General features: G+C 34.3%; 1 protein-coding gene across 1 annotated transcript in view; it reads left to right on the top strand.

Moving 5' to 3' along the window:
* Window positions 1-15,159, top strand: part of NBEA (neurobeachin) — a 373,019-nt gene that overhangs the window by 64,713 nt on the left and 293,147 nt on the right. Inside the window, 6 exon segments of the mRNA XM_031061401.1 lie at window positions 801-1,018; window positions 2,489-2,642; window positions 9,256-9,264; window positions 11,810-11,990; window positions 12,626-12,756; window positions 14,023-14,130. Coding sequence (XP_030917261.1) covers window positions 801-1,018; window positions 2,489-2,642; window positions 9,256-9,264; window positions 11,810-11,990; window positions 12,626-12,756; window positions 14,023-14,130 — 801 coding nt within the window.

Raw genomic sequence — 15,159 nt, 5'->3', positions numbered from 1 at the left:
ACTAGAAAAAATGGAAAATACCATATAAAAGCACAATGCAGAAATTAATGTAAAAAATTAAAATCTTAGCTAAATCTAAGAAAAAAAAAAAACAATTTAAAGATAACCCTAAGAAAAATATAGGAAATGCAATCAACTGTAATAATTTTAGTCCCAAGAGGTCAAATTGTATAAAGGAAACCTTTTCTACTTTCATAACACTGGCTATAGGAGATCAAGATTGACTAAATAAACAAGAAGCTTTTCAGCTCAACTCCAGTGCTATGTCCATTTTTACATTGCTAACATAATTGTTTTGCGAAATTCTGTTTTGTTTTTAAATTGGCAAAATGGGATTTGGGAGACTAGATGTAATTCTCTAATGATCTTGCTAAAAAGACCAGATAAATAAATTGCTTTTCAAAAATGAGGAGCCATCCCAAATGTACATTTATTGAAGCTGCTACTATGTAGTTTGTCCATGTTTATTAGCTCAAAATATAATTGTTACATATAAACAAAATCTTGTTTCTGGCCTTGGATGGGCTACATTTGGTCTTCCTGTAAGACTTCAAGTGAAGAATCTGAGAGGAAAAGCTTGTTGAGTAGCTGAAACAGGGGCCAACCACATCCCTCATCAGCACTGACTGATTTGACTTGGAGCAGCTCATTTACTGAAGGATACTGCCCGCCTTGGACCACCAATGTCTCCTGTGGTTTGGGGCCACATTGTTTTGTCTTGTCCTTTCTCAGATTCTGTATTGCATTCAAAAACACACTGCGTAAGATTAACATCATTTCCAAACTTTTTGTTTTTGTAGGCAATACAGGGTCGATCTGTCACCCAGCAAGACCGGGATTTACGTGTTGACTTGGGATTTCGAGGAATGCCAATGACGGAAGAGCAGCGACGGCAGTTTAGTCCAGGTCCACGCACAACTATGTTTCGTATTCCAGAGTTTAAATGGTCTCCCATGCACCAGCGGCTCCTGACAGACTTGCTTTTTGCACTAGAAACAGATGTACATGTTTGGAGAAGGTGGGTCCTTGTTTCTTTAACTCCTGATCTGTGCTGCCATCAATAAGGAAAAATAAGGTGCGTTGGAGAGGGGATGTTACTGGGATGGTGGGGAGAAAAAAGTTGGTGTTAGCTGCAGTGCCTCTCTGTATCTTCTACCTTCTCTTTTTACCCCTTCCTAGCCTGGAACAGCTTGATTTCAGAAGTAGTAATTCCTGTTTTCTTGAGGAGTTGTATAAATCCTGAATACCTAAACCAACAGAGTTGCTCTTCCAACTTATATTTAGCATTAGAATCTACTGCCCCTATTCCAGACAGGATAACTTCTGCTAATGGCCATCTTCCTAATTGATCAATTAAAAGAGCTTCTCTACCTGCAAGGTGTATAAATAAAACCTCTCTCCTGTAACATTTTCTAAGGAAACACTCTATTAACAAGTTTTCTTTTGCATACCAGCTACTGGCTGAGTTTATTCTTGGTGATCATCTAATATTTTATGACAGCAATGTAGTTTCCTAGTGGTTTTGTACATTTTGTACATGTTAATAGAGGTAGTCTGTAACTATAATATAATGAGACAATTTACTCTAATTTCCACGAGAGAATAGTTAATTTTCACAAAACTTGAGCATAGTTTTGTCAAAGGAGCAATTTATACTACATTAAATTTCCAGTTTGTTGAACTATTCTGTGATACTCACTTGGAAATAGACAATTTTGATATTTTGCTTTTGGCCAAGTATATGGGATGTGTTCAGACAATGCTTGAAGGTTAAAGTTCAGATGGTATATTTTCAGTTGATGCCTTTAATTTTTGTTTGCTGGCTGACAACAAATGTTGCTTTGGGGAAAGACCATGCTTATAGAAAGAGTATTCCTCAATACTTTCACACAGGGCTTTTATATTTTTGGAGAGTGACTGTTTCATGGGACAGTTGCTCACCAACTAGGAGTCTCTGAGATTTGAACTAATCTTACAAGCATCAGTGGCTTGTGGAGCTATTATTAATGCTAGGTTTATTATCAGTTAGCAAAGTTAATATTGAATCAAGTTATGGCCATGTTATTGAGTTTCTCCTTTAAAACAGTAGCAGGTGTTATCATTAGATGTTATCAAGGGTGCTTCAAATGGCACTGCTGCAGCATGATGAAGTCAATATTAAATAGTTGCTTTCAGACTGCAGAAACAATTCCACTGCCTTCAGCAGAACTGCCTGTGAAGTGAAGTACTGGTTGATGGGAATAAAAGGCTAGAAGATGTTGTTCTCAGCTGAGTATTTGAATGTAATCCTGTGCAGAAAGAGATAGCAATCAATTTGTTCATTAGACTAGCTTTGTTGATATTTTTAGACAATTTACATGCAAAGTTTTGTAGACAAATTTTTCCTTTTTATCAAAGGAACATTCACAGTATGGTTGCAAAGACTATATTTGTCTAAAATTTATTTTAATTGTTTGATTTTAATCCTTCTTTTCTTCTGTCCTTGCAGTCACTCCACAAAGTCAGTGATGGACTTTGTCAATAGCAATGAAAATATTATTTTTGTACACAACACAATACACCTCATTTCCCAGATGGTAGACAATATTATTATTGCTTGTGGAGGAATTTTACCATTGCTGTCAGCAGCCACATCCCCAACTGTAAGTACAATATTCCCACCTAGTGGTCATATTAGAAATTGTTGTTAATAATGCAAACTATTTTCAGCTGACTCTTCTTCTTTAGGGACTCCTGTCCCCTTTCTGCTAATTCCTTCAAAAATTTAAATTTATAATCAAGCTGTTACACTTTCATATACAGAATGTTTATAACATTTTGCATTTGAAATGCTTATTTTATCAGATAAGTAGTGCTTAATAAGAAAAATATTTCATAGTTATTTAATATTTCATTTAAAGGGATAAACATTAAGATAATTATTCCTGTAACAAAACAGCATGCTTTATGATGTCTACTCATTGATATTCATAAACCTTTTTTGCATGGCCACTATTAGTTTGCATGCCAAATGAGACCAGAAGTCATCCCCTGTCTTCTCTATTTACTTCTTCCTTCATTATGTCCTTCCCCCCCCTTTATGTTTTTAATCTTGTATTAAAAAGAACTGATATTTTTATCTCCTCAAAGTTGTAAGTTATTAGCAGATTAAAGCTCAGGCAGAGTATCATCACTAAAAAGGGAGAAATATTATATATTTCTCCCTTTTTAGTGATGATACTCTGCCTGTCAATTATATATTGACAAGAGTAATTGTGTTATTTGAATGGGATGCTTGATCTGTGCCTTTAATACTTGTGACTATTTCTTCCATACTAAATGTCATCTAGAGCATCCTGTAAAAATTATTTGTAGTTAATATAGGTCTTTGAAAGGGGAGACAATGAGACCTAGAAAGGACAAAGAGACTCCTCTGAAGTAATGTAGGTAATAGACACTAGAGACTGCAAGCGTGGTTTGCAGTAAAAGATCAAGTATTTTTTTCCCAGCCATTCAGAAATTGAGATTACTTTTTTCTTTGCTTTTACTTCTAGTTTAAAAACTTTTTTTTTTTTTTCAGATTTTGTTTGAATGGTATGAATGTGTGGGCTGGCAATTTGCTAAACATTAATGTAATTTTCAGGCATGCCATTAAAAAATTTTTTTTATGATGTCTCTTTCCTATTTTCACTGTGTTAACTGGAAAAATATTTGCTATAAGCAAAAGTGAAAGGACATAATTATTGTTTGTAGTCAAAAAAATAACATTAAGGTCTTGATTTTGGAAGTGCTTCATTGTAAATATTGACAAGCATGAGCGAGTACACACTGAGTCGTCTTGAAATCAGGCTACATTATCATTCCTTAAAGGACATTGGGGGATATATTTTTAAAGCAAACCTTTTAGGCATCATTTGAAAATTATGGTGTTTTGATGTCTTTTATATAAAAATATACAACAGGCACAACGTTAATTAGGCTGCTGTTCCACTGAATGCCCTTTGTGGGTTTTAATTCTTGTCCTGGTATATGATACTGCAGAACCATTCTATGAAATTATAAATTTGAAGTTTGCTATTTCCATCTATTTATTTTGGATAATATAGATGTGTGTGTGTGTGTCTGTATATATTCTTACCTGACACAGCTTTAATCGTTACACATCCATTTCTTAAAATGTTGTGTGTCAATACTACCTTGCTCAGTAGCAGTGATTTTCATGCACTGATAAAAAAGACTACGTTTTCAAATTTGGTTATTATGCACACATTTCTCCACTATATGGGGACAGTGTGTATTACTTAAATACCTAATTTTACCATCTGTCTAGGACAATAAAATAAAAATAAATTGTGAAATAATGTCATTCGCTTAAAATTTGGTTTCTGCTTCAAATTGAATGAATCCTACTGTATGGAATTTAAAAAGAAAGGGCTTCTTCCTGCCTATTCAACTCCATTCCTGTTCCTCATTGCCCATCCATAAAGATTAAAAGGAAGGTGGATCTATTCATCACTGTGACAGATATGAAGAGTGCAGCCCATCCTCCCTCCTTAGAGCAGGTGCTCTCCCTCCGTCTTGCTGTGAATCACAGTTTCGAAGGGAGCAGATGCTCTGCTGGGCATCAGACCACTTGTGAGTATCCATAATGTGGTGAATGAAAAGAAGTTTCATACTGATTCCCAGACTTCTAATGCTTGTGCATCCTTGAACTGCTGTGGAGGAGCGGATGGATTGCTGGTTCAGAATATATTTCTTCTCAGCCTTGAAAGGGCAAAGTAGGCCACTGAAAGCAATCAGTTACAAAGGGCTGTCTCACCTTCCTCCTTCCAGAAGCTGCTAATGGGAAGAGAGAGGAGGTTTGAAACTGGAAGATTGATATGACATCTCCACTGCATAAAAACAGAGCAGGCCTGCTACTGGCCACTCTCTGCCAGAGTAACTCTTTAAGGGGGAAAGGACCTGTAGGTTTCCTCCTTCACTGACTCAAAGACCCACAGAGTTACAGAATGGCTGAAAGGGGATGCAGGAGGTCACCTGGTCCAACACCCATGCTCAGGCAGGCCCATCTACAGCCAGTTGCCCAGGACTGTGTTGAGAGAGCTTTTCACCATTTCTGAGGATGGGGACTCCATCACCTCCCTGAGCAGTGTCAGTGCTCAGTCCACCTCACCATGGAAAAGTGTTTCTTGATTTCCATGTGGAACCTACTGTGTTGTTATTAATTACATTAGTGAATAACTTTCTATCCACAAAGTACACAGTTCAAATTTTGTGTAGTACCTCCTAAATCCCTCCCACCCCCAACCATTCTGTCAGTCTGTGTAGTTCTGAAATTGAAGCTGGGCATGGTAATAGAAGTCCCCTCAAGCCATGTTGCACTCCTCTTACAAAAGGAAGAGGCTACGTGAGGCTCTTCACAGGCTACCTAAGCTGCCTCACTGGGTCAGCCCAGGGGCCTGTCTCCTTTAGCATTCTGCCACCAACAGTGGCTGTCTGCAGCTTACATCAAAATGCAGAAGTACAAGCAAGCATATTGATTGCTCTAATAACACTCTGTTCAGCATTTAGGATTTTAACAACTAGAGAGGGTGTTTGAGCTGTCATATTTAATAACCACTGAGGAATTCATCCTTCTAGACTTTATCTAATCTTTTTTGAAGCTACTTATACTTTTAGCTTCCATAATATCCTATGGCATTGAGCCTGACAAAGCAATTATATAACCTTTGAATCACTTCTTGTCTTTGTTTTTCTTAAGCCTGCTTAAATGCATAAGGTCACTATGTGCTTTACTGTTTACACTATGAAAACAGTGGTTAATCTTGTCTTTATTCAGCTCCATATCCTGTATGACTTTGTAGGATTCAGTCATCTCCTGGTGTGCCTGTTTGAATCCACACCATCTTCTTGTTTGGTCTCTGATCCTCCATATCTCTGTTCTTCAGAGCTTTACTGGAGTGTCAAAACCCTCACATTTTGTAGATCCTGTAGAATATATATATTCAATTTATCAACAAGCTCATTTTTACTTAATTTCTTCCTTCTTCACTTTCATGAATGGTGAGGCTCTGACATTCCCACTGATGGTCTTTTGGGGCCCATATTGAAATTTTAAAGCAGTAGTTCTTACTTATTTCCTCTTAGTATATTTTATTTGTGGCATAGATCATGTATTTACATCCACTTACGAAAAATTAATTTACTTTTTGGTCTGGAATAATAAAACATGAAAGCAAAAAGACTATAGAACAGACAGTAAAGGTCATTCCACCCTTTAACTTTGGGATGATTGAAACAGGAATGGAATTCATGAAGAGATTAGGGTAAAATCTCATTACTCACTTGAGGTACTTACATGTGACCTAGATTTCTATCCAACGAAGATCTACTCAATAGAAGCAAATTATTCAGATATCTCTGATATAGACATCCACCAGATCCCTGTAGGGTCTGGCTGGAATGATTGTTAACCTGGAGCTCAATCCATTATCTTTTTATGAGATACCTTGTTTTCTAAAGGAGAAAGACAGAAGCACACAGTTTCTTTTTCAACTGTCTCACAGTCCTGCCTGTGCACAGTTCCTTTATTTCAGGGAATCAGCTGGAGTTCTAGCAAATCTGGGCCACTCATTCTCAAGCAGTCCTAAATTCCGCTGCAAAACTCTCTTCTCAACAATCTGTTATAGAATTAACTGCTCTTACATGTATCCCATTGCCTCTGATATTTATAAAGTTTACCTATTTCTCATTAGTAGAACAGATGCTGAATGTTACATCCTTTAATTAATTAAGTGCATTTGAAGAAAAGAGCCAAGGATAGATTTAGCAAAATGACATTCAGAATACTGAAGCAATTGCAGTTTTAGTTTTTGTTGTTTTTCTTTTTCTTTTGTGCAACAGATTCTGTATTGTGTTCCCTCCATTGCTAAAAAAAGTTGTACTGGCACAGTCTCCTTAAAAAGATGAATGCTTGAAAAACTCCCCATTTCAAAAAGACTTTTTTCTTTTGCATGGTTCAGATTTGGAGTGAAATGGCAATTCTGGGCTGGGTGGAACATTATTGCATGATTCCTTGCCTGCTGTAGAATGGGTAGTCCTAACTATAGAATTTCTTCACTATGAAGTGCCTGTAAAAGAAATCTGCCTTTTATTTTGTGGGGTTTCTTTTTGTTTTCTTTTTTGTTGATTTTTTTTTTTAATCTAGACTAGGATGATCTGAATATAACACTTTAAATACAAATTTAAAAAAAAAGAGAATAAAAGAAAAGCATCTTTGGTGTAAACAAAACACTCAAAAATCTGTGGGGAGTAACTCAGGAATGCGGAGAAGGTTATATATATTCATGACACACGGGGCAAAGTTTACTGTAATTTACAATAATCTATTCCCACAATTTTCAATATTTCACTCAATTTCAGTTCTATAGTACCTCTATCCCAGCATCTGTACATGGACTTACTTCAAATCCTGTTGTTTTTAAAGTGTTGACAGTTGTATATAGGAAACTATTTGAGATTTAAGAAAATATTAACAAAAATATGAGCAGGATTTTTTGTTTACAATATAATCTCAAGTGTCTTCTACTTTTTAATTCTGACTTCTTGAATATTAAATTGGGAATATTAGATAACTCTTGTACAATTATGGGAAGGTTATAAAATAAAAAATACTATTTCCTTTTATTTTCTCTTTTCTGTTGGGGATGTCTTTGAGGTTTTCTAAAATAACTGCAACCATAAGGAAGATGTTATTAAGATGTGGAAGTGTGAAAAACAGGACATGTAAGGGAAAAGGTTTGCAGAAGATGCTTTCTGTTAATAGAAGCTGTTTTACAGATAAAACATTTTGTGTACAAGCTAGCAATTGGAAGGAATCACTGCCTGCTACAAAGATAGCAGCTGTGACAAGAACTTGGGGACACTGAGCAAGGCAAAAGAAATTTGAGGAGTTTAAATATTTGACAATTATAGACAATTATATGACTATTTAGAACAAATTTCCAGACCCCTTGCGATCAGTTTGGTTTTCTACTTATTCTAAGAAGTCCATATTCAGCTTCTTACTTGCAGAAATCTAAAGATCAGCTCTCAAATTGTGATCTGAGGGCTGCTGGTGTTATATGAACTGTCCACAAAACTACATTAAACATTTAATAATGGCCTCATTAGGTCTGTGGATTAAAAGCTGAGATGTATGACCTGGGTATAGTGTTAGTGTTATCATGTTCAGGGCTTGTGTGGTTCCATGGGTGCTGTGTGGTCTACAACAATTCTGAGAATCAAAAGTGGTAAAAATTATATGAAAATTGCCAGATAGTAATTGAGAGATAATAGCCACAAGTTAATTCTCCAGCTGCATCCAACAAAAAGATGAGGACACATTTAAAAACCAGTTAGCATTGTATTTTCTGCCCCAAGAGAGAAGAAAGCTGTTCATTTCGGCTTGTTTTGCTTTTTGTTAGATTAGGTTTTTCCACTGTCTAAATTAAAGCAATGATAACTGACAGAATCTGAAATTTCTTTCTATTTTTAAAACAGAACCAGTGAAAACTTAAGACATAGTTCCTATTCCACTATGGTAATAGAGAGAGTCGTTCTACCTAAAACTAAACCATAAAAATTTAACACACATTTAATTGTGAACAGTGAAATTTGAAGGGCAACTCAGTCTAAGTGTCTTAGTCCTGATTTTTTTTTTCCCTGTGGTTCAAAAACATTTGTCATATCTAGTTTGACGCTGGTTTGGGTTGAAGAAATTGCACCCAAATGTAATATTATAATGACCTATCTTGTAGTGTATTCAAGGGAAGAGCATTATGCATGAGGAACCAGAGCATTGCTTGTTGTATTTCATATTTGTTTTTTCAAAGCATTTCAAACATATTTGCCTCCTCATAAAGGGATTAACTACTTTACTACATTTCAGTTGAATGGCTTGTTGTAAAATGCTCGTATCTATATAATTAGTTAAAACATTACTTTGTTTTGCATTGCTTCATAAAATTGCTTTGGAAGAATCAGTGTTTACATGAATTTTATAATAATACAAGATTTAAAGTTTTCCTTGTGCATAGCTATCTTTGACAAGTCTTTACTTTCAAATGTTCATGCTGAGCTTAAATGTTTTGCTGTTTTAAATATAAATTAAGCAAATGTATAATTCCAATATACTATTTTGTTTCAACTTACCTTGCAATTTTTAGTTAACTTAAATAATTTTCTTTTTCTTTTATTGTTGTGATCTGTTGTCTGTTTTGTCTGTTGCATGTCCAGGGTTCTAAGGTTAGTATTGCTGCTGTAAGTTTCAGTTTTTTGCCTTTTCAAAAATATCTTATTTTTGATCATTTGATATTATGGATTTTTTTTACTATTATTATTCTTACTATTATTTTTCTATAACATATAGTGGAATGTGAATAGGATTATATTAGCTGTAGTAATTAACTTTTCCTACCATATTTCCCTCAAAGTCCTGATGCATTGTCAATGTTGGTGCTTGCTGTTAGCTCCTGGGCTGAACACAGTCAGGCCTGTGAGCTAATTTAAGTTATAAATGCAGCTGTCAGTAGAGAAATTCTTTATCTCCTGAACATGTTCATTGTATGGGAGACTTTGTACTGCTCTTAAATTACACTGAGTAATTATGGAATAGTGATCTGTTCACTTTTCAATGAGTTTTAGAGATACCTCTACCTAAATTATTGCTAATACTAGAAGGCAGCTTGATCAATAATGGAGTATATTTTAGACAGTATTACAATACCAATGTGCTGTATTTAACAGGTAGAAATGATGGTAAGTTTGGTTTAAGGAAACTGTCAGTCTTTTTTTTTCTCCATGTAGCAGAATTTTAGGGAGATTTGTAAAAAAAAAAACAAACAACATTCTTTTTAATTCAAAATTTGATAAAATCTTGCTAAAATGCACCAAAGTTTTATATTAAGTGAATCTACTACATAACTTGCAAAAATAAAAAAGCAATAGATATTCTGAGAGGTTTAAGACTATGATTGGCACAATACAATTGAAACTTGATAAAAATCAACATCAGGCAGTCAACTGGCTGCAAGTGAGCCTGATGTTATTTCAAGCATGAGTTCAAAGTTCAAGTTTCCATAACCACATATGAGTTTTTCTAGCAGACTGGTATGGCTTTAGATTTTTGCAAATATATTTTCTTTGGGTGAGTGTTTTCAAAAAATCTTCTTCCAGTCTGTTATAAAAACCCCAGCAAGCTATTTTTCCAAAAGGTAGGAGGAACACAGCACAAACTAAATAGGGGAGCCCTGGCCAAAGAAGATAGGAGATAGAGTGAAAATCTTTCTTCTGAGAGTTGTCATTTTACTATTTTTCTAATATTCTTGGGCAGTTCAGACAGATGACAGCCCTTCCCAAATCACTTGTGTGACCAGCATGCTACATCCTTAAGACAAATTAAATGAAGTGCTATCTATCATTATGGTGACACATGCCACTTTGTATCTTTCATCTTTCAAAACAATTGTTTCCTTAATACTGTTTGGCACAGTTTGCACTTGCATAATTTTGCATGTAAAAATATTCTTCAAAGTAAGCCATGAATGCAGCTAATAATGTTTTAGGAGTATGGAAATATTTTTTGTTTTCTGTATTTATTTCCTTTAGAAGGAAATTACCTTAAGAGCACAATATATCTAATCTATATCTATATCTATATCTATATCTATATCTATATATCTATATCTATATATATATCATCTATATCTATATCTATATTTATATCTATATATATATATTTTAATAAATACTTCTAAGCAAATTAATAGAATTAGAGAAGCACAATGAAAGTACTTTTCAAAGGGACTAAATGGTGTGCTCAGAAAGCCTTGCAACCAGAAAGCTTGCTGACAATCAGTAAGAATCAGCCACCTTTAAACAAATTTTAAAATAGTATTTAGGCATATAAATCTGGATGCAGACAAGTATCACACATTCCTGTTTTCAATTTGCCTAGCTCCAAAGACAAAAGGGTTTAAACAGGTTTTTTTTTTGGATTATGCTGTTACCTCACTTATCTGCACTGTTGAATACCTGAAGGTGTTTGAAAATATGACTCTGGACATCTAAGTGTCTTTTTTGGAGAAAAAAAATTGGTTTTCAGAAATATTGAGCTCATTCAGAAATTTTCTGCGGATTCCCACTAAGGAGAGTCCAATGTTAGGAAAGAAACAGTAACTCTGGGACATGGGAGCTGCACGCCATGTCACTTGTCCATTTTTACTTTCCCTCTGTTGTTGTCATGAGGTAGCAAATATAAATTGAAGAATTGGACTCTGTCAGGATTCTATACGCTGTAAACATTGCAGGGAAAATCAATTCATGGAGATAGAGTGCAAAACTGTATATTTTTTCCCACTCCACTCCTCACATTTGTTTATATGAAAGAACATATAAAAGTAAAAGCTATACGCTGAGTGATTCCTTTAATCTGTTACCTATTACCATAGCTTATGAAAGAAAGTAAGAATATGTTGCACCCTTTTACACCATGCATTGTTTTATTATCTGCCCTTACTTTGTCTTTATGTAATTGCTAATAACTTTCTCATTTATATTAGACTTTTTCTCATCTACTACAGCATGTAAATGTAAATAATTTTCTCACTCTTCATGCTGCCTTACTTTGAATTTCACTCCCAGGTTATGTCAATAGTATCAGTAGGAGATTTTTAAATGACTTTTCAATCTACATTCCATTAAGCATAACAATTTAGATTTCTATGTGTATGTGCTGTCTTTATATTTCAGTTATGTTCAAACTGTTTAATTCAATTATCTCCTTTTAAAGACTGAATTGGAAAATATCGAAGTGACACAAGGAATGTCGGCAGAGACAGCAGTAACGTTTCTCAGCCGTCTGATGGCAATGGTTGATGTACTGGTATTTGCCAGTTCTCTAAATTTTAGTGAGATTGAAGCTGAAAAAAACATGTCTTCTGGAGGTCTAATGCGACAGTGCCTAAGGCTTGGTAAGTCAACAGACAGGATGTATTAAATAGTTACTTACAGATCAATGAGTTGCGATGGATCAAATAGTGACATGTGCAGCAAAGGACTTTGTAGGTAGAGCTTGATGTGATAAAGTAAAATCCCATTTATTATTTATTGATCTGCTATGTTTTTAAGGCCAATTCAATTTAGTCATAAGAAAGACGTCTGAAAATGTTCTTCCTTATGTAGTTCAAGGTGTATATATTCAGGGAGAGTAAAAATACTAAATTTAAGTCAGTAAACAGATTTTTTTTTTTCAAAGCTGCTTTGCTGCCTCCATATTGCAGTTTTTCTTATGCAAGTCTCCATGGATTTGTAGGGATCTATGGGCTATGTAAAATAAAAAGAGTGGGATACTTGTGCAGACTCTGTAGATCTCAATATATTTTGCAACAGTATGGCATTTGTCTTCATTGTTTACTGTTATTCATACTACTTAGTGTGATACTGATAATTTTACTGCTCCTGGTATCAAATTTGTGACTTATTCTCAATTCTCAATTTTTTAATCAAATTTTAAGTTACTGCCTGCTAGTAATGAGTGCTAATTGATGTTCTAAATATAAAATTGAAAAAATGTTCTAATTTGTGGCATTTTGCTTTCTTCTTTTAGTTTGTTGTGTGGCTGTGAGGAACTGCTTAGAATGCCGGCAAAGGCAAAGAGAGAGAGTAAACAAGACATCATTAATTGGCGGTAAAACGCAAGATGCTCTTCAGGGTGTAACAGCATCAGCAGCAACCAAGGTAACTGATCATTAAGTAACCAACAGCAATGATGACAAGTCTGAAACATCGGTTTTTTAGGATCAGAAAATAATTGTAATTGCCTTCTCAAAAATTTGGCAAAAGCTTAGGTTTTTCCTGTTAACTGATTTATGGTAAAAGTGTGTAAGGAGGCTTATTTGAAAGATGCAAACCTTGTTACAGGAATATGACTGTAGCAATTCTAACCAGCTCTTGCGGTCTTGCTTGGCCTATTGAAAGAGCAAGTTCCCTTACTCACTTCTGTCATATATACCTGCATATATTTTTTTATTCCATCAGGGTACTCTCCACTTTTGATTAAATCCTGCAATTGCATCTCTGTTGGTGGAATAGCTTCAACAGACCTTTAAATGCATATTAGGCATCAGTATTTACTATCAGCTTTTAGAAGTGAATTTTATTGGATATTAAGTTACCACTTGGTTTTTCCAGTGTCATTAATTCATTCTTGGGTTTTATATATATATATATATATATATATTTATTTTGTTCACAGCTTTAAGGCTTTGGGATGCAGAAATTAAAATCTGAAATAATTTGGCAGAGCCTATGACTAAAATACAAGACATTGCATGATGTAAGGGATCCCTTCTTTTTGGCTATTATATTTTCATTACTAAATCAGGGTTTTTTTCTTCTCTAAAACTTTTTCAAATAGCCTTTACAAAGTTAGCTCCTTTCACAATTTTATTTCATTAAATCTCACAAAGACATTACCTTTTTCAATATTGTCACTTTCAATGCAAGGAAAATCCCTATAAGGAGACTTTTAGGTATTCAGACCTCACATTTAATACATTTTAGTTTTTAAAGGAAGCATACTATTCTATCTTTTTTTAAATAGTAGCACTTATTTTATCAATAGCCTGTAATAAGTCTCAGTAAAATTAAGACTTTTTTTATTTCTGTTCAGCATTTTCAAACATAACAGGCATATTAGAAATAATTTTTTGTTCTGTTATGAAACAACTGTAATCTGAAACAAACTTTTGTGTGAAAATCATTATCTTAACTCTGTCTAGAGATGCAGTTGTTCCAAGCTACTGGAAATATGTAACAATTTAAATAAGATTAAGACAATAATTCAAAGCATCACAATATTTCTAGAACCCTTATCGGAGTATTATGTGGAATATCATCTAAGATTGATGTAATAGCTAAAAAAATTATGTCAAGTTAAGGTTCTAACAGAAATGCTTTGATAATTTGAGGGGACCAAAAAACCTCGCTACTTTTTATTTTTAGACTCCCCTTGAAAATGTCCCTGGAAATCTTTCTCCCATAAAAGACCCTGATAGGCTTCTTCAGGATGTTGATATTAATCGTCTACGAGCAGTTGTTTTCCGTGATGTGGTGAGTAATGTGTGCTGTAATTCTTTCTTCTGCAAAATCATCACTTATGTTTTGAAAGAGATTTTGATTGTACCCGAATTAAAAATATCCTTCATGTGTGGCACTTCCTATATTATCTGCAAACTCTCTGCTTGTGACATTGTAACTACCAGCCATCTTCTGCACTTAAAAATTATATTGATTAAGCTATATGAGATTAGTAGTTAACTGTATTTAACACTCAGCCTTAATCTTATACTAGCCAAATAAATACAGCCAAGATAAATCAGTTACAACATATGTTGATTAAAGTTGTATTACTAAAGGTGTCAACTATTGGTCCAACCAGGGTAGAAAGAAGATTTAGTATATATGTTACAGAAATGCAGCAAATCAGTTTGTAAACACAATTCTCATTTCTGCTGAACACATTTATGTATGTAAACATATATATAAATGTTTTTCAGATTTTTCTGCAATGGATTTTAGCACAAAGCTTCACCACAATATGCTTGTTTTTTAATGTAGTGCAATAGGAATTATTACTGTATACCTGCAAGTACATCGTTATGTTTAAATTCTCCAACATGAGTTCAAAGAGGCAATATTCTTTCACTCACTCTTTTCTTAACTAATGGAGAAAATAATACAAGAAAGCATGTCTCTGGAACTTCTATGAAAGAACTTAATAAGAGAATTTCTCATTATTTTTAAGACTTGCAAAAACATGCAGCCAGGTTAAATAACACCCAGAAAACATGGAAAACGAGCACTGGAACTGTAATAGAAAGTACATACTTGTGAAATTGAGAAAAGATGAAACCACTAGAGGAGTAGATAGAAACTAAAGTTTTAATTTTATCATGTTAAGTTTTACATTATAATAATAATAATAAAAGACATTTAGTTGAATTAGAGCAATTTAATCTCAATCAGGATAATATCTAAGCCATAGATAGCAGTTTCACTTGAACAGCTGATTATGTGGGATGAGAAGAAAAGAAGACAGCAAAGTTATAGTGGTCCTGGCTTTCACTTAAGTCAGTCCTG

This window comes from Geospiza fortis, unplaced genomic scaffold (assembly GCF_000277835.1).
Source record: "Geospiza fortis unplaced genomic scaffold, GeoFor_1.0 scaffold181, whole genome shotgun sequence".
Lineage (NCBI taxonomy): Eukaryota > Metazoa > Chordata > Aves > Passeriformes > Thraupidae > Geospiza > Geospiza fortis.
Note: the sequence above shows the minus strand (reverse complement) of the source record. Positions and strands in the feature narration are given on the sequence as shown.